Raw genomic sequence first — 27,978 nt, forward strand, 5'->3', positions numbered from 1 at the left:
TCAGTCCTGATCAAATCCATTATAAACCTTTGAATAGGTTTTCATCTACAGCCACCTAATTTCTAAAAAGTAGTACCAATTCATTATTTCATTCAATAAGTATTATGTATACTGAGCATTTACTGCATACCAGGCACTGGTACTTGGGAGTCCAGGACCGAACGATACATGAAAACTCCTACTCTCATGGAGATCACATTGTAGTAGGAAAAAAACTGCAAAGTAAATGACTATGTAGTATTTTGATAGATTATAAGTGCTTTAAGGAAAAACAAAGCAAAGACAACATAGAACAAAGTCAGAAAAGACCACAAGAACAGGTGTATCATCAGGAGTAGATGGTTAAGCAGTGGAAACTGTGAATACAAAGGACCTGAGGTAGGAGCACACCTACAGGTAAAAGAACAGGAACCCAGCATGACTATGCGAGTAACCAGAAGAAAGTCCTAAATGAGGATAGGGTAACTGAATACTGATCAGATAGTATCACAGGCCAATGTAATCATTTAAAGCTTTACTAAGTTTAATGATGGGGAGCCTTTTTATTTGAGTAGAGGAGTGATCCAACTTGACTTATCATTTAACAACAACTGTGCTAAGAGACTGAAGAGGGCAAGGAAGAAAGCTGGGGACCACTTAAGAGGCTACTGCAGTAATTTTTAGGCAAGAGATAATGGTGACTTGAACCAAGGTAATATGCATGAGATAGAGATCATAAATCCAAAAGGATTTGCTAATGAACAGAATATGGAATGTGAAAAAAGATGACTTCAGGTTTTTGGTCTGGGCAAGTGGAAGAATAGAGTTATCTTTAATTGATCTGGGTGAGACTGAAGGTGGAGCAGAATTGGGAGGTAGAATGGAACAGAAATTTGCTTCTGAACATATTAGGATGCATATTATTAATAGATAACCAAGTGGAAATGCCATGGAGGCAGCTGCAAAAGTTGTCAAGAAGATGAGGAGGAACCAACAAAGAGAATGAGTAGGTATAGCTAATGGGGAAGAGAAAAATTTATAGTGTGTGACATTATGGAAGCTAAAGAATGTGTTCCCAGGAGTAGGGAGTGATCAACTGTGTTACATACTACTAGTAAGGTCAAGAACAGTAAGAACAGAATACGACTACTGGATTTGGGCAACATGAAGGTCTTAGGGGCTTTGGTAAAAACATCTTTGTTGGAGTAGTATTGGGGAGGGGGGCAAAGGCTTGATAGTGGATATGAATAGACACTTCTCAAAAGAAGACATTTATACAGCCAACAAACATAAAAAAAGCTCATCATCACTGATCATTAGAGAAATGCAAATCAAAACCACAATGATACCATCTCACGCCAGTCAGAATGGTGATTATTAAAAAATCAAGTAACAACAGATGCTGGTGAAAAGCAGGAATGCTTCCACACTGTTGGTGGGAATGTAAATTAGTTCAGCCATTGTGGAAAACAGTGTAGCAATTCCTCAAGGATCTACAGCAAGAAATACCACTTGACCCAGCAATCCCATTACTGGGTATATACTGAAAGGAATATAAATCACTCTACTATAAAAAGACACATGGACACGTATATTTATTGCAGCACTATTTACAATAGCAAAGGCATGGAGCCAATCCAAATGCCCATAAATGATAGACTGGATAACGAAAATGTGGTACATGTACACCATGGAATACTATGCAGCCATAAAAAAGAATGAGATCATGTCCTTTGCAGAGACATGGATATGAAGCTGGAAATCACCATCCTCAGCAAACTAATACAGGAACAGAAAACCAAACACTACATATTCTCACTCATAAATGGGAGTTGAACAATGAGAACACACGGACACAGGGAGGGGAACAACACACACTGGGGCCAATTGGGGGTTGGGGGGCAAGGGGAGGGAAAGCATTAGGACAAATAGCTAATGCATGTGGGGCTTAAAACCTAGATGACCCACTGATAGGTGTGGTAAACCACCATGGCACCTGTATATCTATGCAACAAGCCTACACATTCTGCACTTGTGTCACAGAACTTAAAGCAAAATAAACTTAAAAAAGAAAAGAAAAATAAAGGTCTCTTTGCCAACTTCAAAAATTATAAATGCTTGTCTGGGAATGGTGGCTCACACCTGTAATCCTAGCACTTTGGGAGGCTGAGGTCGGGGGGAGGATCACCTGAGTTCAGGAGTTCAAGACCCAGCCTGGGCAAAACAGTAAAGACTTCGTGTGTGTGTATACATAAAATTATAAATGCTTTTATAAAGCTCTAATGATCCATACTCAGCCCTCAAGTATGGAATGTGGTTTACAAATTCTCTTAAAAGACAGAGTTTCTTCACTGTTCTCAGCAAACTAACACAGGAACAGAAAACCAAAACACTGCATGTTCTCACTTATAAGTGGGAGCCAAACAATGAGAACACATGGAAACAGGGAGGGAAACATCACACACTGGGGCCTGTCAGGGGGTGAAGGGCTAGGGGAGGGAGAGCATTAGGAGAAATATCTTATGTAGATGATGGGTTGATGGGTGCAGCAAACCACCATGGCATGTGTGTATCTATGTAACAAACCTGCATGCTCTGCACATGTATTCTGGAACCTTAAGTATAATAATAAAAAAGACAGAATTTCTATTTTAAGTAAATTACATTCAAAAATTATAGTTCTGATAGGAAATCTTTGATCAGTTTACATAGCCCTAACCAGTTAAATGGGAGTGTGCACTGCATTGCAGTCAAATGTATCTAGTTTTTACCAACAAAACATTTGTAATAATCACAGACAAGTCACAGCTGATGTCTCAATTTCCTTACTTGTAAAACAGGGATATTAATACCTAAACTTCATAAAATGTGTTTGATTCTTTTTACAATGTATGTGAAGTGTTGAGTACAATGCTTGATGCATAATAAGTACTCAATAAATAGTAGCTATGGTTAGTATGCTACCTAAATATGAAAATGTAAATTAAAATGTAATGTTCATTTAAAGGTTGATAATTACAGCAATGTTTCCTCAAATTTTTTATTGTATAAAATGAAGGTGCTATTATTTTTATTTTATTTTATTTATTTATTTATTTTTTTGAGATGGAGTCTTGCTCTGTCGCCCAGGCTGGAGTGCAGTGGCCGGATCTCAGCTCACTGCAACCTCTGCCTCCCGAGTTTGCGCCATTCTCCTGCCTCAGCCTCCTAAGTGACTGGGACTACAGGCGCCCACCACCACGCCCGGCTGATTTTTGTATTTTTTTTTTTTTTTTAGTAGAGACGGGGTTTCACCGTGTTAGCCAGGATGGTCTCGATCTCCTGACCTCGTGATCTGTCCGTCTCGGCCTCCCAAAGTGCTGGGATTACAGGCTTGAGCCACCGCGCCCAGCCGAAAGTGATACTATTTTTAATGGCATCCTAGTGAAAACACAGAAGACTGTTGGAGGGGCTTCAGCAGCTTAGGGTTCCTTCTACTACTGTGAGGGCTAAGGGGAGTGAAATCTGGGGCACAGCAGAGAAACATCTCTAGTAAAAAGCTGTGTGATCTCAGATAAGCACTTTTGAGCTTGGTCAGGGCTGCCACATCTGGCAAAAGATCAGAAATTAGGCCAGGCGCAGTAGCTCATGCCTGTAATCCCAGCACTTTGGAAGGCTGAGGTGGGTGAACTCCCGAGGTCAGGACTTCCAGACCAGCCTGACCAACATGGCGAAATCCCGTCTCTACTAAAAGTACAAAAATTAGCTGGTCGTAGTGGTGCATGTCTGTAATCCCAGTTACTTGGGAGGCTGAGGCAGGAGAATCACTTGAACCCGGGAGGCAGAGGTTGCAATGAGCTGAGATCGTGCCATTGCACTCCAGCCTGGATGACAAGAGTGAAACTCTGTCTCAAAAAGTCTGCAATCTGGAGCTAATGGCCATGCCTTATCACCAATCACTCTGAGACTACTGAGGTAGAAAAGCTAGAGTCGGCCGGGTGCGGTGGCTCAAGCCTGTAATCCCAGCACTTTGGGAGGCCGAGTCGGGCGGATCACGAGGTCAGGAGATCGAGATCATCCTGGCTAACACGGTGAAACCCCGTCTCTACTAAAAATACAAAAAAAAAAAAAACTAGCCTGTAGTCCCAGCTACTCGGGAGGCTGAGGCAGGAGAATGGCCTGAACCCGGGAGGCGGAGCTTGCCGTGAGCTGAGATGGGACCACTGCACTCCAGCCTGGGTGACAGAGCGAGACTCTGTCTCAAAAAAAAAAAAAAAAAAAAAAAAGAAAAGAAAAGCTGGAGTCATTCCTGAGGTTCACTTCTTGTCAATCACCAGATCTTGCCAATTCTCCTACCTATTCTTTAAATTCAACCGTCTTTCTCTTTCTATTTCTCATTTTCATCACCTAAACTGTGCAATAGCCTCCTACGTGATCTCCCTGCTTCTAGGCTTTCTTCAACTATAATCCATCCCGCATTGCAACCGTAGTTATAAAAAATGAGTAAGTCATGTTTCCGTCCTACTATAAAACCTCTGGACATTCTCCACTGACACCAGAACCTTTAAAATCTGGCCCAATCTTACTTTACCAGCCTCTCCCACCACACAACGAACTATACCACAAAGGTAAATCTAAATTCCTATGCAACCTGAACTTACCTTGCTTCAATATCTGGAACCCTACACAGCTTGAAAATTTTAAGTATTATTAACCAAGCAGTGAACACATGTTGTAAACATCTACAGGAGTAAAGAATATAGTTAACAATAAAAGATAACTACTAATCAAAATTAATTTAAAATATTTGAGAAGATGCTGAGAGAGTTGTCTGCAGAGCCATACACTTCAAGAATTATCTAACTGAGGCCGGGCGCGGTGGCTCAAGCCTGTAATCCCAGCACTCTGGGAGGCTGAGATGGGCGGATCACGAGGTCAGGAGATCGAGACCATCCTGGCTAACATGGTGAAACCCCGTCTCTACTAAAAAATACAAAAAAAAAAACTAGCCGGGCGAGGTGGCGGGCGCCTGTAGTCCCAGCTACTTGGGAGGCTGAGGCAGGAGAATGGCGTGAACCCGGGAGGCGGAGCTTGCAGTGAGCTGAGATCCGGCCACTGCACTCCAGCCCGGGCGATGGAGCAAGACTCCATCTCAAAAAAAAAAAAAGAATTATCTAACTGAAAAGACAAAGTAATTATTTAAATTTTTCCATAGAAGAACTTAAAACATTATAGAGCTATCTGGTAAGATATGAACAAAAGAGGTTTGTTTATGTGCTTAAGCACTAATGAGGACATACACCTTTAAAGTGATGAATGAAACCTCTGAACAATAGTTAAATTCACCAATGTAATACATTACATATGCTCAATGAACCGTTGTAAATAGATTCAAGATTCAAAGTTGTTTAATATCACTCTAAGATTCTACACAAATTTCAAGTTTATATCATTAAAGTTTCTTCTTGAGTACTGTTGGAAGATAAATTGTGGTCAAGATGGTTTTTATTGATATGGCAGGAAAATAAAATCACTAAAGCAATACTAATTGTTGCACTTAAAAACATCTTTTCAATCTCTTTTTCTCTACTGCCTACCCCCTTTCAAACAATTGTAAAGCTATTTCAGTTTCCAGAGTCCGTACTGCACTAAGAGCATAATGAATGCCTCTAATCTTATCTTTTTTATAGCACCACTCACAATAGCTCTTTCTGTGTTTACAGTAACAAGACCACCTTAAATAAAGGTAGTTTTACTTTATAGAAAAACTTTATCAGCTGAATTTATCTCCCTTTACCTTATTATCTCATAACCTAATTAGGAAACATAAGCTAGTCATCTTATGCAGAAATTTAGACAGAAAAGAATGGCATGTAGACCCTCTACGTCTATATTATGTCATTTAAAAAAACTTGTTAAATGCTATGGAGATAAACACTTAAGAATATGTATTTTGTATTAGTATCTTCTAGTGATAAATAATTCCATAATATTATCAGTTGACTTTTATATAATGGTGACTTTCCTTAAATTGTCAACATAATAGATAAAAACATTTTCTTCAAGTATTCTACATAGGCATAAGGTACCAAAATAACTCATTTATATCTATAATTTATAATGTACTTTTTGCATATATTATCTCATTTAGACCTCACGGACCACCCTAAGAAGTATTATTAGTAGTTATTATTATTTTTTGAGACAGGATCTCACTTCAGTTGCCCAGGCTGGAGTGCAAATGGCATGATCTTGGCTCAGTGCAACCTTGACCTCCCAGGCTCAGGTGATCCTCCCACCTCAACCTCCTTAGTAGGACTACAGGCCTGTGCCACCATGCCTGGCTAATTTTTTTGTATTTTCACTAGAGATGGGGTTCTGCCATTTTGCCCAGCCTGGTCTCAAACTCCTGGACTCAAGCAATCCGTCTGCCTCAGCTTCCCAAAGTGTTGGTGTTACAGGTGTTAGCCACCACGCCTGGCCTATTAGCTCATTTTATAAAAGAAGAAATTAAACTTCAGGGATATTAAGTGACTTATCCGCTGAGCTAATAAGTGGTAGAATCAGGATCAAGTTCAGTCTTTCGATCCAAATCTCTTTTGTAATACACTCCCACTCACAGAATAATGTCTTATTTCCAAATGCATAAGAGAGTCCATAACATTTCTGTCACATAATACCTACTAAGCAATAAGTTATTAATATAATACATCTCAGCACTGTAGTACCTTTCATTCATTTCCCACAGCTCCAAAGTGGAATTTTAAGTAACTAGAATATACAGAAAAGACAAAGAGCCTAATTCACAAACTGGACCAAAGCATACATACATATTATAATTTCAACTACAGTATGTTTGATGTATCTAAATATCCAAGTTCCCTCTTGGTTTATAAATGTCCTTAAGTCTTTATATCTTCTACTCGCTTTCTTTTCTCTCAATACTTTAACTTCAAGAACTACTGGAATGACTGCAGGTCAGATACCAAGATTGGATAGAGTAAGTTCCACGTACCTTTTCCATATTAAAAAAGAGAAAAGAAAAAGTATTCTTTTAACACCCTCCGATGTATCGAAAGAAAATTAAAGGCAAAATACATTTCGCTAATCATCATTTCAGTTTCTTTAGAAAATGTTTATTGGGGCCGGGCATGGTGGCTCACGCCTGTAATCACAGCACTTTGGGAGGCTGAGGCGGGCAGACTACCTGAGGTCAGGCATTTGAGACCAGCCTGGCCAACACATGGTGAAACCCCATCCATACTAAAAATATGAAAATTAGCCAGGTGTGGTGGCGTGCACTTGTGATCTCAGCTACTCAGGAGGCTGAGACAGGAGAATCGCTTGCACCTGGGAGGCGGAGTTTGCAGTGAGCTGAGATCACATCACTGTACTCCAGCCTGGGTGACAGAGCAAGACTCCGTCAAAAAAAAAAAAAAAAAAAAAAGTTTACTGGGGGAGAGATAAGGAGACCAAACATAAATATGCAAGTGTAAGTACTTCATCCATTTCAACTCATTGTAACAGCACACTTTGATAAAATACCAGTAATTAACACAATCATACATCTCAGGCCAAAGCAAAAGATTAATTTACCTAAACACACACACACAATCCTAAATGTGTAAACTTATGAATTTCATGTTTCATAACAGGAAATATTAAAATTCGTTCTTTAGCCATTTTAAGTTCTAAGATTTCAAAAGAAATAAATTATAATTTATTTTTTACTGTGTGGAAGATTAGTATGATACAAGCTCTAACTAGAGTTAAATCTCCCGTAATGAAGAAACTATGATCCCCAAAGATTCAGTAACATAAAACAAAGGGTTGGATTACTGTGAGATTAAAATGATAAAGGCAAGCCTATACAATTAGCTAGTTAGGTATCTTGGGCAATTCAAATTCATCTGGGCTCAGGCTGCAATTTGGCACCACCTGGTGGCAACTGTCCACTCTAGCCTCAGTATACACCCGATCAGTTCTGAGTCCTGTGGCTGGCTGGGGCATCCACAGGGCAGTCCCAATCCCAGGAATCCCCTGGTTAGGTAGTGTCCATTCTGATGTGGATAGGGGGCCAGAAGAACACTGGAGACAAGGTCATCTGCTTTCAGTTTTCCTACTTCCAGAAACGGCTCTGTTGGTTGTTTCCCCACACAGCCTTACCAACCTACCCCTACCAACCACATTTATGTTACAATGGGATAAACTTTAAAGATTTTTTTTAAAGAACAGCAAAAACCTAAAAAAATTAGGAAATTTTCAAGAAGATTACATACCAAAGTTTATACGGCTATGTGGATTGCTTAGGAATAACCACAGAAAGTTCCCATACATTTTAAAGTTATTGTATCAGTCAAAGCCTATTAAATCCACAACAGAATTGAACCATAGAACCAACAGTACTTATTTGTAAAATAGAAATAATACTATCTATATCACAGGCCTCTCTAACCCCCAGATCTTTCTCTTGAGGTTTAGATTCTTCTACAGTCAACTCTTTTATTTGTATATCCCACAGACACTTCAAGTGAAACAACTAAATTGATCATGTTTTCCTATTAAAGCTTTGTATTTTCTAATGTTTAAAAAACTGTATCACTATCTATGCAGCTGTTTAATTCAGAAACCTTGCTGACATCCTTAATGAGTTCTCATCTTACCAATCCAGTCTAGTCACTGAGTCCTGTTGGCACTATCTCCTAGATATTTTTCCAACCTGGCCCATTTCTCTCATCTTTACTGGTACTAATCTAGTTTCATTATCACCTTTCATCTGGATAATGGAAATAACCTCTAAAAGTAGAGCCTCTCTAACAGGCTTATGCCATTCCAATCTATTCTCTACATTACAGTGATCTCTGGATATAAAATCAGATCATTTCATGCCTCTTCTTAAAATCTTTTAATTGTTCCCCATAGGTCTTACATAATGGTCCAAATGCATTCTTTGGGCCCATTTGCTGCTTCTCTTTCATCTCTTTTAACTCCCTGCCTCTCAGTCTATCCTTCAGCCATACCGAATTAATTTGTTTAAAAAGCTTAATTTTATCCTACTTTCAGGCTTTTATATATGCTATATATTGATTCTCCCAATTCCCTTTCCTTCCTTAGTTCATAGTGTTACAGCAAACTAAATATGGCCTTAAGAAAGATTCTGTACTTCTGTATTTGAGTCTTTATTGATGAACTGCAATCTAACTTAATAGGCAGACAAGACAGAAAACCTAACTTGGGGGTATGTTCCTGGAACAACAGCTGAATCTTGGCCAACCCCAGCAGCCATACTTCAACCATTCATACACTGCTGAGTGTTCAAATAAGTTAAACATCAACCTATAACCAATCCAGCTGTTTCTGTATCTCACTTCTGATTTCTGTACGTCACCTTACTTTTTTTGTCTACAAATTTGTTGTGACCACGAGGCACCCCTGGAGTCTCTCTGAATCTGCTGTGATTCTGGAGGCTGCCTGATCTGCAAATCATTCATTGCTCAATTAAACTTTGAATTTAATGTGTCTGAAGTTTTACTTTTAATAGCAGTTTCAGTCAAAAGGGGCAGTTCTTCATTTATGAAGTCTTCCCCAGTTCCTTCCAATACTAGGTTAGATACACAGATGGTCTCATCTTTTATCCTATCATTTTGTCCACCATCATCATACTTAGAATAATTGTTTCTCTATTTGTCTTTACCCTCCATTAGACTACCAGCTTTGTGAAGACAAAGGTCACCACTATCTATGATGTCTAGCATTTAGCTGGCATATGGTAGGTTTCAATAAATATTTGCAAAATACATTAATTTGTTGCTCTGGAAATTATATCAGGGTGCAAATGTAAAACTTTCCAACATAAAGCTTAGCATATAATAGGTATATACCTCTTCTTTTAGTCTGCATTTTGAACTCTAAGAGTAAGTAAATCACAAGGTACAGGATCCTCCTTTCTAATGTAGGGCTGGGAAGAAGTACAATTTTGCCAAAGATAAAGAATGTCTTTGGAATTCTCTCTCCAATCTCTTAATAACTCTGCTGCCCTAAGCATGTACATTCATAAAACTGTCATACTTTTGTTATGAACATGAAGGGACAACTAAGTGCAAAAGCAAATGAATCTTAAAATCATAAGGTTACGTGAAGAAGCCACAAAAAATATATATGCATACAGTGTAATTCCATTTATATGATAAGATACTAATATAACATGAAAAACTAAACTACATTGTGCGGAGATGTTTATTTACTGGAAACACAGATAATAAAAGTATAAGGAGAAGCAAGGAAGTTATTAGCATAACAGAATAGCAGTTATGAAAGAAAGGAGTTAAGCAGAAAGAGTCTCAAGGACATTTCTGTAGTGCTGCATTTTCTACTTCTTTATAATTATTTATTTAATGAACATTAGGAAATTTTCTCTGAACATCTATTATTTTGTACACATACATACAAACATATGTGGTCAAAAAACAGAACAATCATAACATAGTAACTAAAGTAAAAAATAATGCTATTTAAAGAGTGGTCCAATATTTCTTTGAGCTACTTGGAACAATTATTTTCTCAGGATTCAACATATGAAGGCTAGCTTAGGACTTCAAAAGCCTTATTCACAGAAAAGCCTATAGTGCGCCTACTAGTAATTGGATATTCAAATATTAAAATATAAACTAAGTGTAAACAAATGCAGAAGTGTTATTTTTTCCAAGATAAAAAATGTTATTTTAAAAATTAATATGTCAAAACATTTTTTAAGAACATGTATACTTTCTCCTGGGATGCGTATGTATTTGCTGGTGCCCAAAGCATATTTTTAGTTTGTCTACTGCTAAGATAGTACTGAATGATCACTTAGAATTTTCATATTTTGAAATTCTTTGCTATTTTCATTGAAAATATAATCCTAGATTATAAATGACATAATTATTTTAAAGCTCAAATAAGAGAACAAGAAAAAACAGAAGAGTATAATCACAAAGTATTTGTTGAATGCACAAATGAATGATTTCTTTTGCATTCAGTGAAGTTCATGTTAATTTCCTTTGGCATATACTTCTAATGCAGACTTTCAAAAAAGATCAAACAGGTAGAAAAGATCTATGCAAGCCAAATTTATGAGGAAAATAATCTCATCTGATTTTCAGGAAAGTCATTTTTATGACTTTCTACTAAGTCATATTTAGCAAAAATCCTAAAAAAGTTCTGTCATAAACTGTATATCTACTCTCTTATCATCACAAACATTTTTACCCAAGAACAAAGAAACCCAAGGACAAAATCATACCCCTCAGAGGCAACAGCATAAACATCTCTACCAACCTGCTACATTAAATAACAATTTAACAGTAATTTAAAAAATATCTTTGCTAATTTACTACCAAAGGATGATTCTACATATATAGTTTTTATAGTAGTGGCCAACTTACAAATACTATAATACAGCAGCTTTTTTCTCTGGAATTGAGGGGTAGATGTACCAAATTTTCTGCTACTATATTCCTAGTAGAAATGACATCTTACAATGCTATTACAGATTAAGTCCGATTTAAAGCCTTGCCGACAACAATCAAAATATCACATAAGCAAATCAGTGCTGACAAACTAGTATCACAAGTCAATTTCAAAATAATTTTCTTATTAAAATATAAACTTTCAAAAACCACTCTATAACAATGGCATAAAAATATCTGCCACTGAAATAAATAGTATTTATTTTTCCCGAATTCTACCAATCACTAACTAGGTGAGCCTAATATTTACTGATCTAAAAGTAACTGCATGAATAAAAATGATATTACTTCAGGATTACCTAATATGACATCTTTCACAGCCAGCCGCTAAATGAGGCATGTGTATATTTCAAATTACTATTCTAGTTTTAAAAAGTTTCCAGGAGAAATTGTTGGTATAATACAGGAAGAACTGGTATCTCAGTACTCTTTACTTTTCATCTGTCTTCAATCTGAACTGAAGCAAATGCAAAAAGAGAAGTCACTAGTGTTAAAAAAAGATATAACAGGAGGCCGGGCACGGTGGCTCATGCCTGTAATCCCAGCACTTTGGGAGGCCGAGGCAGGTGGATCACGGGGCCAGGAGATCGAGACCATCCTGACTAACACAGTGAAATCCCATCTCTACTAAAAATACAAAAAATAGCCGTGTGTGCTGGCAGGCGCCTGTAGTCCCAGCTACTCAGGAGACTGAGGCAGGAGAATGGTGTGAACCCGGGAGGCGGAGCTTGCAGTGAGCCGAGATCACGCCACTGCACTCCAGTGCAGTGAGACTCCATCTTAAAAAAAAAAAAAAAAACAAGAATAACAGAGCAAAATGGTTACTCTAGTAAATCTTGTTCTAAGACTTTAGAACTTTCATGTTCTCATTATATTTAGATTTCTATTTATGACAAGTTTTCTTTAATGTATTCAAAAAGACATTATATAATAGAAATAGCATTGAATTTCAATAAAGCTTCTATAACCTCACAAGATAAATAAGATACCACACAAGCATTTTGTTTTTTACCTGTTTTCTCGTTCATACATTTCCCTAGAGGCATTTCGAAGTTGATCAATTTCTTGGTTGGTTTTCAATCTGATTTGTTCTAGTTCATCATGTAGTTTATTTTCATATTCTGTTTTATAATGGTCTCTGAAGGAGACAAAAAGAACAACCATAAATTTTCTTTTGAAACAAATAGGCTTTTGTACTCTACATAAGATTTTAATACCTTTCATTGAGTATGCTCTATAAACTATGTTACCTGAAAAACTTAACTATTAAGTATAAAATTTTATAATTCCTAAAAATACTGTTCCTAACAGTATGATCTAAGATTTCAACCTGTTAAACATTATTTTCCAAAAGATTTAATTACTATATAAAAACTTAGTAATTCATGTGGGATAACTATTCATCTTCCAAAACACTTTTCTAGTAGTTTTAATGCATATGGTTGAAGCTTATTTTAAAATTGAGAATGTCCTTCATTTAAAAATAATAATCTGGTAGGATGATGTTAAGAGATGAATAATATTAACAAAAATATAAAAATGAAATGACTCTGAGTCTATGAAACCTTTGCTTCCAAGCATGACAACCACAGCCACACCATGATCTTTTAGCCAAGTCAAAGTATTACATAGGGTATGAAAAACTACTACAGGTAGGAAAAAATTATGAATGTGTGAACTCTTTAAAAGTAAAATTTACCTTTACCTTTAAGGTAAAATTTGTTGTGTTTTAGTATTTTTTCTTTTTTTCTTAAAGAGATAATGCCTTGCTCTGTAACTCAGGATGAAGTACAGTGGCGCATTAATCATGTAACCCCGATCTCCTGGGCTCAAGCCACCTTCCCGCCCCAGCCTCCTGAGTAAGCAGGACTAGAGGTGCTTGATAGTGTGCCTTGCTAATTTAAAAACTTTTTTTATAGAGACAGGATTTTCTATGTTGCCCAGGCTAGTCTCAAACTTCTGGCCTCGAGCAATCCTCCTGCCTTGGCCTCACAAAGTGCTGGGATTACAGGTGTGAGCCACTGCACCCAGCCTATTTGTTTTTGGTATGTTGATAAGAATAATTCAAGGGTTATAAAAGTTATTAGTATTAAGGTACTTTAGTAACTTCTACACATCTAGTAGAAAAAAGAAGGCAGGACCAAAACATAGGGAGTCTCATTGAAGGGCATATAAGTTAAAACAGAATGTGATACTACCTCCTCATAATTGTTTTACATTTCACACAGGAAATCATTAGCATACTGAGATTTTCTTCCAAAATATACTTCTATAGAGATACTTTCATACTTTCCTTTAAAACATACTTCTATAGAGATATTAGTCATAGGAATTTAAAAAATTATGTCACAAGTAGAAAAAACAGTCATAGCATATATCTATCTATTTAAAAGAAATAGGCTTTTGGTATTGCTGAAAAAAACCATAGTGTCTTTTAAAAAACCAACTAGAAAGGAATATCATATAAGAAAATAAAATAGATAGATAAAACCCCCATCTCCCTGGGACAGAGCACCTGGGGAAAGGGGTGCCTGTGGGCGCAGCTTCAGCAGACTTAAATGTCCCTGCCCAAGAGTTTCTGAAGACAGCAGCGGATGTCCCGGCACAGCGTTTGAGCTCGCTAAGGGTCAGACTGCCTCCTCAAGTGGGTCCCTGACCCCCATGTATCCCAACTGGAAGACACCTCCCAGTAGGGGCCAGCAGACACCTCATACAGGAGAGCTCTGGCTGGCATCTGGCAGGTGCCCCGCTGGGAAGAAGCTTCCAGAGGAAAGATCAGGCAACAATCTTTGATGTTCTGCAGCCTCTGCTGGTGATACCCAGGCAAACAGGGTTGGCAGTGGACCTTCAGCAAACTCCAGCAGGCCAGCAGCAAAGGGGCCTGTCAGAAGGAAAATTAACAAACAGAAAGGAATAGCACATCCACTCAAAGACACTCAAAGACCCATCTGAAGGTTACCAACATCAAAGACCAATGGTAGATAAATCCACAAAGATGGGGAGACACCAGTGCAAAAAGGCCGAAAGTTCAAAAAACCAGAATGCCTCTTTTTCCTCCAAAGGATAACAACTCATCGCTAACAGGGGAAAAAAACTGGACAGTGAATGAGTTTCACGAATTGACAGAAGTAGGCTTCAGAAGGTGGGTAATAACAAACTCCTCTGAGCTAAAGGAGCATGTTCCAACCCAATGCAAGGAAGCTAAGGACCTTGAAAAAAAGGATAGACAAATTGCTAACTAGAATAACCAGTATAGAGAAGAACATAAATAACCTGATGAAGCTGAAAAACACAGCATGATAACTTCATGAAGCATACACAAGTTTCAACAGCCAAATCGATCAAGCGGAAGAAAGGATATCAGTGACTGAAGATCAACTTAATGAAATAAGAAGAGAAGACAAAATTAGAGACAAAAGAATAAAAAGGAATGAACAAAGCCTCTAAGAAATATGGGACTACATGAAAAGACCAAATCTACATTTGATTGGTGTACCTGAAAGTGATGGGGAGAATGGAACCAAGTTGGAAAACACTTCAGGATATTATCCAAGGGAACTTCCCCAACCTAGCAAGACAGGTCAACACTCAAATCTAGGAAATACAGAGAACATCACAAAGATATTCCTTGAGAAGACCAACCCCAAGATACACAAAGATACTCCTTGAGAAGAGCAACCCCAAGAACACAAAGATCCTCCTTGAGAAGAGCAACCCCAACACACAGAATCGTCAGATTCACCAAGGCTGAAATGAAGGAAAAAACGTTAAGAGCAGCCAGAGAGAAAGGTCGGGTTACCCACAAAGGGAAGGAAGCCCATCAGACTAACAGAGGATCTCTCTGCAGAAACCCTACAAGCCAGAAGAGAGTGGGGGCCAATATTCAACATTTTTAAAGAAAAGAATTTTCAGCCCAGAATTTCATATCCAGCCAAACTAAGCTTTGTAAGGGAAGGAGAAATAAAATCCTTTACAGACAAGCAAATCCTGAGAGATTCTGTCACCACCAGGCCTGCCTTACAAGAGCTCCTGGAGGAAGCACTAAACATGGAAAGGAACAACTGGTACCAGCCACTGCAAAAACATAACCAAATTGTAAAGACCATCAACACTATGAAGAAACTGCATCAACTAACCGGCAATACAACCAGCTAGCATCATGACAGGATCAAATTCACACATAGAAATATTAACCTTAAATGTAAACAGGCTAAATGCCCCAATTAAAAGACACAGACTGGCAAATTGGATAAAGTGTCAAGACCTATAAGTGTGCTGTATTCAGGAGACACAGCTCATGTGCAAAGACACATAAAGGCTCAAAATAAAGGGATGGAGGAATATTTACCAAGCAAATGGAAAGCAGAAAAAAAAAGAAAAAGCAGGAATTGCAATTCTAATCTCTGATAAAGCAGACTCTAAACCAACAAAGATCAAAAGAGACAAAGAAGGGCATTACATAATAGTAAAGAGATCAATGCAGCTAGAAGAGCTAACTATCCTAAATATATATGCACCCAATACAGGAGCACCCAGATTCATAAAGGAAGTTCTTAGAGACCTACAAACAGACCTAGACTCCCACGCAACAATGGTGGGAGACTTTAACACCCCACTATCAATATTAGACTGATCAATGAGACAGAAAATTAACAAGGATATTCAGGACTTGAACTCAGATCCGGACCAAGCAGACCTGATAGACATCTACAGAACTCTCCACCCCAAATCAACAGAATATACATTCTTCTCAGCAGCACATCATACTTACTCTAAAATTGACCACATAATTGGAAGTAAAACACTCCTCAGCAATGCAAAAGAATGGAAATCATAACAAACTGTCTCTCAGACCACAGTGGAATCAAACTAGAACTCAGGATTAATAAACTCACTCAAAAGTGCACAACTACATGGAAACTGAACAACCTGCTCCTGAATGACTACTGGGCAAACAACAAAATGAAGGCAAAAATAAAGATGTTCTTTAAAACCAATGAGAACGAAGACACAATGTACCAGAATCTCTGGGCCACATGTAAAGCAGTGTGTAGAGGGAAATATATAGCACTAAATGCCCACAAGAGAAGGCAGGAAAGATCTAAAATTGACACCCTAATATCAAAATTAAAAGGACTAGAGACAGGAGCAACAAATTCAAAATCTAGCAGAAGACAAGAAATAACTAAGATCAGAGCAGAACTGAAGGAGATAGAGATATGAAAAACCCTTCAAAAAATCAATGAATCCAGGAACTGTTTTTTTTGTAAAGACCAACAAAATAGGTAGACTGCTAGCTAGACTAATAAAAAAGAAAGGAGAGAAGAACCAAACAGACACAATAAAAAATGAAAAAGGGGAGATCACCACTGATACCACAGAAATAAAAACTACCATCAGAGAATACCATAAACACCACTATGCAAATAAACTAGAAAATCTAAAAGAAATGGATAAATTCCTGGACACATACACCCTCCCAAGTCTAAACCAGGAAGAAGTCAAATCCCTGAATAAACCAGTAACAAGTTCTGAAATTGAGGCAGTAATAGCCTACCAACCAAAAAAAAAAAAAAAAAATCCAGGATGAGACGGATTCCCAGCCGAATTCTACCAGAGGTACAAGGAGGAGCTGGTACCATTCCTTCTGAAACTATTCCAAACAACAGAAAAAGAGGGAATCCTTCCCAACTCATTTTATGAGGCCAGCATCATCCTGATACCAAAACCTGGCAGAGACACAACAAAAAAACAAAATTTCAGGCCAATATCCCTGATGAACATCGATGCAAAAATCCCCAATAAAATATTGGCAAACTGAATCCAGCAGCACATCAAAAAGCGTATCCGCCACGATCAAGTTGGCTTCATACCTGGGATGCAAGGCTGGTTCAACATACACAAATCAATAAACGTAATCCATCACATAAACAGAACCAATCACAAAAACCACGATTATCTCAATAGATGCAGTAAAGGCCTTTGACAAAATTCACCACTCCTTCATGCTAAAAACTCTCAATAAACTGGGTATCGATGGAATGTATCTCAAAATAATAAGAGCTATTTTGACAAACCCACAGCCAATATCATATCGAATGGGCAATTTTCCCTTTGAAAACTGGCACGAGACAAGGATGCCCTCTCTCGCCCCTCCTATTTAACACAGTATTGGAAGTTCTGGCCAGGGTAATCAGGAAAGAGAAAGAAAGAAAGGGTATTCAACTAGGAAGAGAGAAAGTCAAATTGTCTCTGTTTGCAGATGATATGATTGTATATTTGGAAAACTCCATCGTCTCAGTCTAAAATCTCCTTATGCTGATAAGCAACTTCAGCAAAGTCTCAGGATACAAAATTAATGTGCAAAAATCACAAGCATTCCTATGCACCAATAACAGACAGAGAGCCAAATCAAGAGTGAATTCCCATTCACAATTGCTACTAAGAGAATAAAATACCTAGGAATACAACTTACAAGGGATGTGGAGGACCTCTTCAAGGAGAACTATAAACCACTGCCCAAAGAAATACGAGAGAACATAAACAAATGGAAAAACATTCCATGCTCATGGATGGGAAGAATCAATATTGTGAAAATGGCCATAACGCCCAAATTTATACATTCAATGCTATCCCCATCAAGCTACAACGACTTTCTCCACAGAATTGGAAAAAACTACTTTAAAGTTCGTATGGAACCAAAAAAGAGCCCACATAGCCAAGACAATTCTTGGCAAGAAGAATAAAGCTGGAGGCATCACGTTACCTGACTTCAAACTACACTACAAGGCTACAGTAACAAAAACAGCATGGTACTGGTACCAAAACAGATATATAGACCAATGGAACAGAACAAAGGCCTCAAAAATAACACCACACATCTATAACCATCTGATCTTTGACAAATCTGACACAAACAAGCAATGGGGAAAAGATCCCCTATTTAATAAATGTTGTTGGGAAAACTGGCTAGCCATATGCAGAAAACTGAAACTGAACCCCTTCCTTACACCTCAAACAAAAATCAACTCAAGATGAATCAAAGACTTAAACATAAGACTTAGGATTATAAAAATCCTACAAGAAAACCTGGGCAATACCATTCAGGATATAGGCATGGGCGAAGACTTCATGTCTAAAACACCAAAAGCAATGGCCCCAAAAGCCAAAACTGATAAATGGGGTCTAATTAAACTAAAGAGCTTCCGCACAGCAAAAGAAACTATCATCAGAGTGAACAGGCAAACTCCAGAACAGGAGAAAATTCTTGCAATCTATCCATCTGACAAAGGGCTAATATCCTGAATCTACAAAGAACTTAAATAAATTTACAAGAAAAAAACAATCCCATCAAAAAGTGGGCAAAGCATATAGACACTTCTCAAAAGAAAACATTTATGTAGCCAACAGACATATGAACAAATGCTCATCATCACTGATCATTAAAGAAATGCAAATCAAAACCACAATGAGATACCATCTCATGCCAGTTAGAATGGCAATCATTAAAAAGTCGGGAAACAGAGATGTTGGAGAGCATGTGGAGAAACAGGAATGCTTTTATAGTGTTGGTGGGAGTGTAAATTAGTTCAACCATTGTGGAAGACAGTGTGGCAATTCCTCAAGGATCTAGAACTAGAACTATCATTTGACCCAGCGATCCCATTACTGGGTATATATCCAAAGGATCATAAATCATTCTACTATAAAGACACATGCACACATACGTTTACTGCAGCACTGTTCACAATAGCAAAGACTTGGAACTGACGCAAATGTCCTTCAATAACAGACTGGATAAAGAAAATGTGGCACATATACACCATGGAATACTATACAGCCGTAAAAAAGGATGAGTTCATGTCCTTTGTAGGGACATGGACGAAGCTGGAAAACATCATTCTCAGCAAACTATCACAAGAACAGAAAACCAACACTGTCTTGTTCTCACTCATAAGTGGGAGTTGATCAATGAGAACACATGGACACAGGGAGGGGAACATCACACACCCTGTCGGGGAGTGGGGGGCTAGGGGAGGGATAACATTAAGAGAAATACCTAACGTAGGTGACGGGTGGATTGGTGCAGCAAACCACCATATCACGTGTATACCTATGTAACAAAACTGCACATTTTGCACATGCACCCCAGAACGTAAAGTATAATTTAAAAAAAAAAAAAAAAAAGCAAACATATCTCACTTCATTTTTAAAATTCTTCTGCATTATTTGCAATCCAAATTATCCTAACAGATACAACAACAGGTCTTATTTTAATATTGTCCTATAGACCTTAAAAAAAAAATCACTAATCTTCCCCAAAGCCAAGAGCTCCCTCAAAGAAAATGTGTTAACTGATATCTATTTATGTGGGAATAATGTAAATCTTGCCTGGATGCTATGTATTTTTCATACATCTCTTCTCTAGCCTTTTTGGTTTCTTCAAGTTGAGCTTGAAGTCTTTCAAGGCGATCCTCTTCATGAGCACAGCGAACACTAAGCTCCATGTTTTGGCGATTGAGATATTCTTTATCCTTTTGTAGTAAAGTAACAGTCTGCTGTAACGTGGCTACCTACATACATGGAGAAACAAAAAGTATCCAGAGTGATACCATCTTACTTTTCAATGTTGACTGTATTAATTTCTTTCCTTCATGTTTTCATTCACATGAAAATTTTCCTTTTAAAAAGGGCTAATTCTTGGCATGCAACTTTTTAAAATATAAAAATAGCTACTAAAAGTCTCTTTTTGGGGCTGGTTGCTCATGCCTGTAATCCCAGCACTTTGGGAGGCCAAGGCAGGTAGATCATTTGAGGTCAGGAGTTCGAGACCAGCCTGGCCAACATGATGAAACCCTGTCTCTACTAAAAATGTAAAAATTACCAGGGTATCGTGAACAAGCCTGCAATCCCAGCTACTCAGGAGGCTGAGGCAGGAGAATCGTTTGAACCCGGGAGGCAGAGGTTGCAGTGAGCCTCTTAAGATCACACCACTGCACTACAGCCTGGGCAACAGGGTAAGACTCCTGTCTCAAAAAAAAAAAAAAAAAAAAAAGTAAAAGTTAAAGAATAAAAAAAGCCTTTTTTTGGGAGGAACTACTACATAACAAAAAAAAAGTCTCTGCCTCACATCTACTCCGGGCTATTTTTTTCACTAATACTATACAATTCAATATAAGTTGACTCTATTCATAAGCTTACCTCTTTTGATAATTCACTTCGTTCTTTTGTCTGAATTATGTGAGAGGCTTCAAGTATTTCATGTTTTCTCCTAAGCTCAATTACTTCCTGCTCAAGTGCATCACGTTCACTATTAAAAAATTCCAACAGACATGTAAATTTTACACCCCCTTTTACAGTGAACACTTTAAAAGGGTTGACTATGCATGAGGATGCTGAATAGAGACACTAGCAATGGGGCTTGAGTGTAATTCCATGAACTATAAAGTATCTACTTTTCAGATTTAGAAGGGACTCTGTTTCAGACCTTGTTCAAATACATAAAAATCAATTTATCACCTTTAAGGAATAAATATATAAACTACATAACAATAAAACTTACTAACGTACATTTGATATTTTTTCATTAGTCATCTTCAATCTTATCTTGAGGTCCAAACTTTTAAAGAATGTATACATGGCTCTAGGCTTTCAGTTCAGTTAAGGTAAAAAAACACAACTTATCATTCAGATTGCATAGTAGATACATAGGCAGGCATTATTGTGACTATTTCATTCACAAACTGTTTATGATTACCCAGATTTTAATTTCCATTTTAAGACAAGTTCCCCAAAAAAGTTATACAAAGAATTGGACTAAAACCTACAACAGACATTTTTAAAAATGAGCAGAGAAATCGATTTACTAACTCTTAACTACGTCCCTGCAGTCAGAAGTAGTGCCTTTGCACTTTATTTCACTGACCCACCTGGTATTTCCAAAGAGTGGGCTGTTAGGAATTGTTTTCCTTTGCATCAGCTTTTCAAAAACGTTTAGAATGCCTTTTCTTCCTCTAGTTAACAAAATACTATGTTTATTGAAGAAAAGCTGAGCAAAGCACAAAATAACAATCACATACAAACCCAATAAGTAAAGATGACTATCAGTATTTCTATTCTGATACATATTACTACAAGTATTTCGTGCTTTTTTATTTTTAGAATGTTTAGATTATTTTTAATTTAAAAAATTAACATTTCATTTTGTGCTTTTACATGCAATTTTTTTAAAAAAACTTTTTTGTATACTTTTTTTTTTTTTTTTAATGAGATGGGGGTCTCACTATTGTCACGCGGGCTGGACTTGAACTACTGCACTCAAGTGATCCTCCTGCCTCAGCCTGCCAGATAGCCAGGACTACAGGTGCATGCCACCATGTGCCTGACTAATTTAATTTTTTTGTTTTTGTTTTTGGAAAGATGGTCTTGCTGTCTTGCCGTGGCTAGTCTTAAAATCCTGGGCTCAAGTGACCCTCCTGCCTGCGCTTCTGAAAGCACTAGGATTATAGACATGACACGCTGTACCCAGCCTGGTTCTTTTTAATACTTTTACTTACCAATCATTAATACTGTATTTGTTTTGTAATATTAACTAAATATTACTTTGTTTATATTTCTTCAATTTCTCTCTCTTGTTAATATATGTGAATATATGAAGCTGTCTAATGGTATATGTAGAGAATGGGTTCCAGACCCACCCCCACAACCTGAATACGCAAATCTGTACATGCTGAAGTCCTGCAGTTGTTGCAGATCCCACCAAACAGTCAGTCCTCTGTATATTCAGGTTTCACATCCCGTGAAAATTTTATTTTCGATTGGTGTTACACTGATAAAAACCTGAATATAAGTGGACCCCGTGTTGGTCAAGGGTCATGTATCTACATGTGTATACATACCGACACACACATACTCATACATGTGCACTTGTATCCTCAACTGAGACATTAGGTCCCTTTATCCTTAAATAAATCAGTGTGAATTTACTAAGGTTAAAGATAGTCTCTTATATAATCACAGTATAATTATCATACTCAGGAGACCTAGCCCTAAGACAATATTATTATCTAACATACAATCCATTTTCAAATTTTGTCAACTGTCTCCCAAAATGCCCTTTGTGAAATATTTTCTTCCCTGAGCCAAGTATCTATTACCATAATGGTAATCCAAGGATCTATTAACATAATATTGTAATCTATTACCATGCAGCTAGATGTCATGTGGTTTTAGTCTCCTTTAACCTTTAAGACTTCTTAGTTTTCCTGGTGTTATATGACTTTTTATAGAGCACAGGCTAACTGCATCATAGAATGTTCCTCAATTTTCACTTGCCTGAAGTTTCTTTATTATTCGATTCAGGTTAGGCACTTGGGCAGGAATACTACAGAAATGATTCTCAGATAGAGAAATGCATTCTCAGTGTATTATATGAAGATGTACTGAGGTATGTGATGTCAGTTTATCCCATTTATTGGTGATAGTAACTTTGATCACTAGGTTAAGGTAGTATCTGCCAGAGTTTAACTATAAAGGTATCCTTTTGCCCTTTAAAATTAATAATTGTGAAGAGATGCTTTGTGTAAATATCCTATTCCCTAACATACTTTTACTTGATGGTTTTATATTCCAATGATGATTCTGAATCAATATTATTATGTGGCTACAAAATGGTCATTCTTACATGCATATACATTTATTGGTTGGCATTCAACCATAAAGATCCTCTTTCCCAAAAAGGATATAAATATATTTATTACCACTGAACTATACACTTAAAAAGTGGTAAAGATGATATATTAAAATAGCAAAGACTTGGAATCAACCCAAATGTCCATCAGTGACAGACTGGATTAAGAAAATGTGGCACATATACACCATGGAATACTATGTAGCCATAAAAAAGGATGAGTTCGTGTCCTTTGTAGGGACATGGATGCAGCTGGAAACCATCATTCTCAGCAAACTATCACAAGAACAGAAAACCAAACACCGCATGTTCTCACTCATAGGTGGGAACTGAACAATGAGATCACTTGGCCTCGGGAAGGGGAACATCACACACCAGGGCCTATCATGGGGAGGGGGGAGGGGGGAGGGATTGCATTGGGAGTTATACCTGATGTAAATGACGAGTTGATGGGTGCTGACGAGTTGATGGGTGCAGCACACCAACATGGCACAAGTATACATATGTAACAAACCTGCACGTTATGCACATATACTCTAGAACTTAAAGTATAATAATAATAAAATAAAAAATAAAAAATAAATTTTAAGATCCTCTTTCTGTATTTATTATTAGCCTATACTTAAAAACTCTTATTCTATTCAATGGACTATAATTCATCATTGTCACTATTTATTATGATATTCAAGTTTGCCATATTTAGCAAGTTGGCACCTCTTCAAACTAGCTGTTGCAGTGTTGAATTGGAATTAGAAGTATCAATGTGGGCTGGGTGCAGTGGCTCACGCCTGTAATATCAGCACTTTGGGAGGCCAAGGTGGGCAGATCACCTGAGGTCAGGAGTTCAAGGCCAGTCTGGCCAACCATGGCCAACATGGTGAAACCATGTCTCTACTAACAAAAACAAACAAACAATATATATATATATATTAGCTGGGCATGGTGGTGCACACCTGTAGTCCCAGCTACTCGGGAGGCTGACACAGGAGAATCACTTGAACCTGGGAGGCAGAGGTTGCAGTGAGCCAAGATCACACCACTGCACTCCAGCCTGGGTGACAAAGTGATACTCCGTCTCAAAAAAAAAAAAGTATCAGTATGATCTCATCCATAGTGTGTTAAGCCTCTTCCTCATTCTCCCTCCACTGTCTCTGCCTACTCAAAGGGCCTAGAAATAATGACCAATGTAGTCATGACCACAGCATCCAAATCTTAATTTCTAAATAGCATTCCCCACTAAAAGAGATCAAGACTTCTTAGAGAAAAAGCTGAGGCAATGAAATTACAAAACGAACAAACAAAAACCAAAACTAGGAACATTATGTTATGCCAGAAAATAAGGAACTACTAGTAAAAAAAGTGATACATTCAGACCTAATTTAATGATTTTAACTACTACATAAAACTATATTGCAGGATAAATCTCAATTTATTTTCCATTCTGCTTCTGAAAAGCATTTGAATTTATTTTAATAATGACACAATTAACATCCACACACCTGTTTCTTTTGTACATTTGTGAGAATTTACCCAGGGCATAAAAGGCTTGTTTTTTCTTCCCCAGTTTATATTTCATGACCTGTCTATGTTTTTAAACTCATTCATTCTACTGAGTGAACTAAAAAGGGTCATAGTTTGAGTCCTTTCTTGTTTTACTATTAAATTTCTACCATAAAGATGCTTATCAAGCTTTTTGATCAAGGCTACATTTTTCCTTCCTAAGCTTTTATTATAGTAAATGAAAACATATGTAAAAATAGAGGTGATATAATGAACACCCATGCTCCCATCACCCAAATTCAGTAATTAACAACTCATGACTCATCTTGTTTCACTGAGCATCCATGGCCCTGGTGGATTATTTTGATGGCTGTGCATTTTAGTTTTCCCTTTTTGTATTGTATCAGTCATTGATAGCGGCAGTGGGGACATCAAAATACCAACTGGTATCATCTTAGCATCACAATCTATTTAATTTTTATTCTTTTTTATTTTATATTTTTAAGAGATGGGGTTTCACTCTGCCACCATGCTAAAGTGCAGTGGCAAGATCGTAGCTCACTGCAGCCTTGAACTTCTCGGCTTAAGCAGTCCTCCCACCTCAACCTCCCAAGCAGCTGGGACTAAAGGCATGTGCCACCATGCCTCTACTTGATTTTTAAATGCTTCTTTTGAACTCCAGCTTTATTCTAGAGCCTACTGAGAAGAGCTCTCAAGGATTTAAAGCTCCAATAATTATCATATTTTGGCATAATACCACATACATAAGAAATACCATGTGTCAATCATAATGGGAGTAGAAATGCCAATCTTCTATCCACAAATCTTTGCAAATTCACATGTTATTTTATAATTTAAATTATGCAATTTAAATAATTCATTCATTCATTTAACAAATATTCACTGAGTGACTACCACATTTTAAGAATTATTTCAGGTGGCGTGAACAATTAAGGTAAGGTCATTCCATTTATATTACATACACAGCACATATATATTTAAAGGCTTTCATAAATATTTATTTGATCTTAGTTTATATAGTACAGCTATCTGTATTAGCAACATATCATAAAAGATGAAACTTAGGCTCAGAATGAAAAGAGATGTACCAGGGACACACAGCTAAGTAGTAGCTCATTCAATTACTGAACAAACAACAGAAAAGAATATTCCAATTAAACAAAGGTATTTGTTATAGCTACTTAGTAGCAAATATTAGGAAATATATTCTCAGAAAGTGTCTTTTTTTTTTTTTTTTTGAGAGAGTATGTGTCTTCTGTCAGGAAGGAACAGCTGAAAAAAACTTCAGGGAAAACTGTTAAGCATTTAAATTGATTCCATTACATAAAAACAATCATCAAACAACACTGAAAAAATATTTACACACGTGTGATTTTATTGGGTTTCTATCTTTGTTTACATTTTAAGACAGCAGTGACATCTAAATAAAACAAAAACAACCAATATAAAAATACAATATAAACCCAACAAACTGCTAAAACTGCATGCACTTGTGCAAAGAAGAAGGTAAAAAGTAAAATTAACAACTGATTGTTGGTAAAAACTCAGGTGACCTTGATGCACGTTAAAATGGAGAACTACTACCACAGCCATTTTAACTACTTACCTCTTGACTTTATCATAGTTCTCTTGGCGGTAGTCACCTTGCTGAATTAACTGTTTTGTGTCTGCTAATTCTAAGGCCAAACGTTGACATCTACTTTGAACTTCAGAGTATTTTTTTCTATCTTCCTCATATGTCTACAAATCAAAGGAATAATAACACATTTCAGACTAAACACTTAAAATAGTTGACCAAATTCTGTATTGAAGTCTTCTGTCGAGCTGTGATTGTCCTTGAAATTAAACAACAAAAAAAATTCCTCGATTTTTAAATTTAGTAGTTTTTCCCTACTCAAAGGCAAGTAATCTTAAGTTCACAGTGGTCTGTAAACTCAGCTGTTTAAAACTTAAACTGTGTTTCAAATTAAAAAATACAACAACTATGTTTTAGTTACTAGGCTAAAACATAAAATGACTACAAATACTAAATGGCTTTTAAAAAACATTTACTGAGTTACTATCAGATGCTAAAGATACAGAAGTGAATAAAATACACTTCCTGTTCTTGAGTTTACAATTTAGAGATGAAAAGTCATATGGGTATCAGTATATACAGTGAAAAATCATTACTGAAGAGATTAATCATGCAGTTCCAATTTTGGTATTGAGCAAAAAAGGAATCGTGTGACCCTCGAAACACGTCTTTTCACTGTTCTTCCCTCTACTCTCCCCATGCCAGCAGCATGTAAGAAAGGCATTGCTGATACGGGAAGAGCAATGGAAGTAAAAACCTTAAAGCTGGTCACAAGATTTTTTACAATCTGGTGCTGCTTACTACAAGCCCCAATTCTCACCATTCCTAATATTCACACTTCACTTTCCAAACCTAATGGAGATCTGAGTTCTCTGAACTCACTAATGCTTCTTCTAACCTGTTCCCACTGCCTGAATACCTGCATATAATCTAAATGTTGTCTCCTTCAGAGCACTGATCTCATTGTATCATTACTATCATACTAGTTTTCTCTTTATCTCACCAAAGTGTAAACATCTTAAGGGTGGGGATTTTGTCTTGCTCACTGCTGGACCTCCACCACTTTAAACATTGCCAGGTATACAATAAGAATGAAATAAAGGACAATAAAGAAATGATCAAATATGGGAAGCTGGGAGGGGAAGGAGATGGGACTAAATTCCTACTTATTTTCCTTCTTTGAACTCATCAAATCTTGCAAACAATCATCAACTCCACCTTCAGAAGCTGGCATGTTAAATGCAACCTGTGTGAAGTCATTACTGCTTAAGTAGCTGACCAGCCAAATCAGGTCATATTCACTCCACACATACTGACTGGATCATTTCTGTGTGACTGGTTCTGGATGAGGCACTACAGATACAAAGATGAGTAAGACAATTCTGTCCTTTTTAAACTATGAAATATAACTTTGGTATTTCAGTACCCAAATTTCTATCGAAGGGCTATTTAAGAGAAGCAATTACGGAAAAACTATATTCAGTGTATTTTGCTTTGGTATGGTATTATGTTCTTGTTCTACACTGAAGTTTTCCATGAGAATGGAATGTTACCATGGTACTTATTATGGGATTACCGCTGAGGATACGCTATCACCTCCTGAAGGATCATCACATACATCATTTCGGACCTAAGTCCTACAAGAATCTCTAGTTCTTCTGAAGAACACGTTACCCTTCTAAACACCATTAATCAGGTCACTGTTTTGGAAGAGAGTGTAGTGTTAT

At 37.2% G+C, this 27,978-nt stretch overlaps 1 protein-coding gene across 4 annotated transcripts in view; it reads right to left on the bottom strand.

Moving 5' to 3' along the window:
- Positions 1-27,978, bottom strand: part of PIBF1 (progesterone immunomodulatory binding factor 1) — a 267,479-nt gene that overhangs the window by 192,420 nt on the left and 47,081 nt on the right. For all 4 annotated transcript variants that reach the window (XR_002725238.2, XM_023186443.1, XM_023186434.2 and 1 more), the window contains exons 6-9: positions 26,282-26,415; positions 20,667-20,775; positions 19,857-20,038; positions 12,478-12,603 (exon numbers count right to left, since the gene is read on the bottom strand). Coding sequence is in view for 3 of the 4 variants with exons in the window: in XM_023186443.1 (XP_023042211.1) it covers positions 12,478-12,603; positions 19,857-20,038; positions 20,667-20,775; positions 26,282-26,415 (551 nt within the window). In the remaining variant the exon portion in view is untranslated. The remainder of the gene's footprint in view (positions 1-12,477; positions 12,604-19,856; positions 20,039-20,666; positions 20,776-26,281; positions 26,416-27,978) is intronic.

The sequence above is a fragment of the Piliocolobus tephrosceles genome, chromosome X (genome assembly GCF_002776525.5).
Source record: "Piliocolobus tephrosceles isolate RC106 chromosome X, ASM277652v3, whole genome shotgun sequence".
NCBI lineage: Eukaryota > Metazoa > Chordata > Mammalia > Primates > Cercopithecidae > Piliocolobus > Piliocolobus tephrosceles.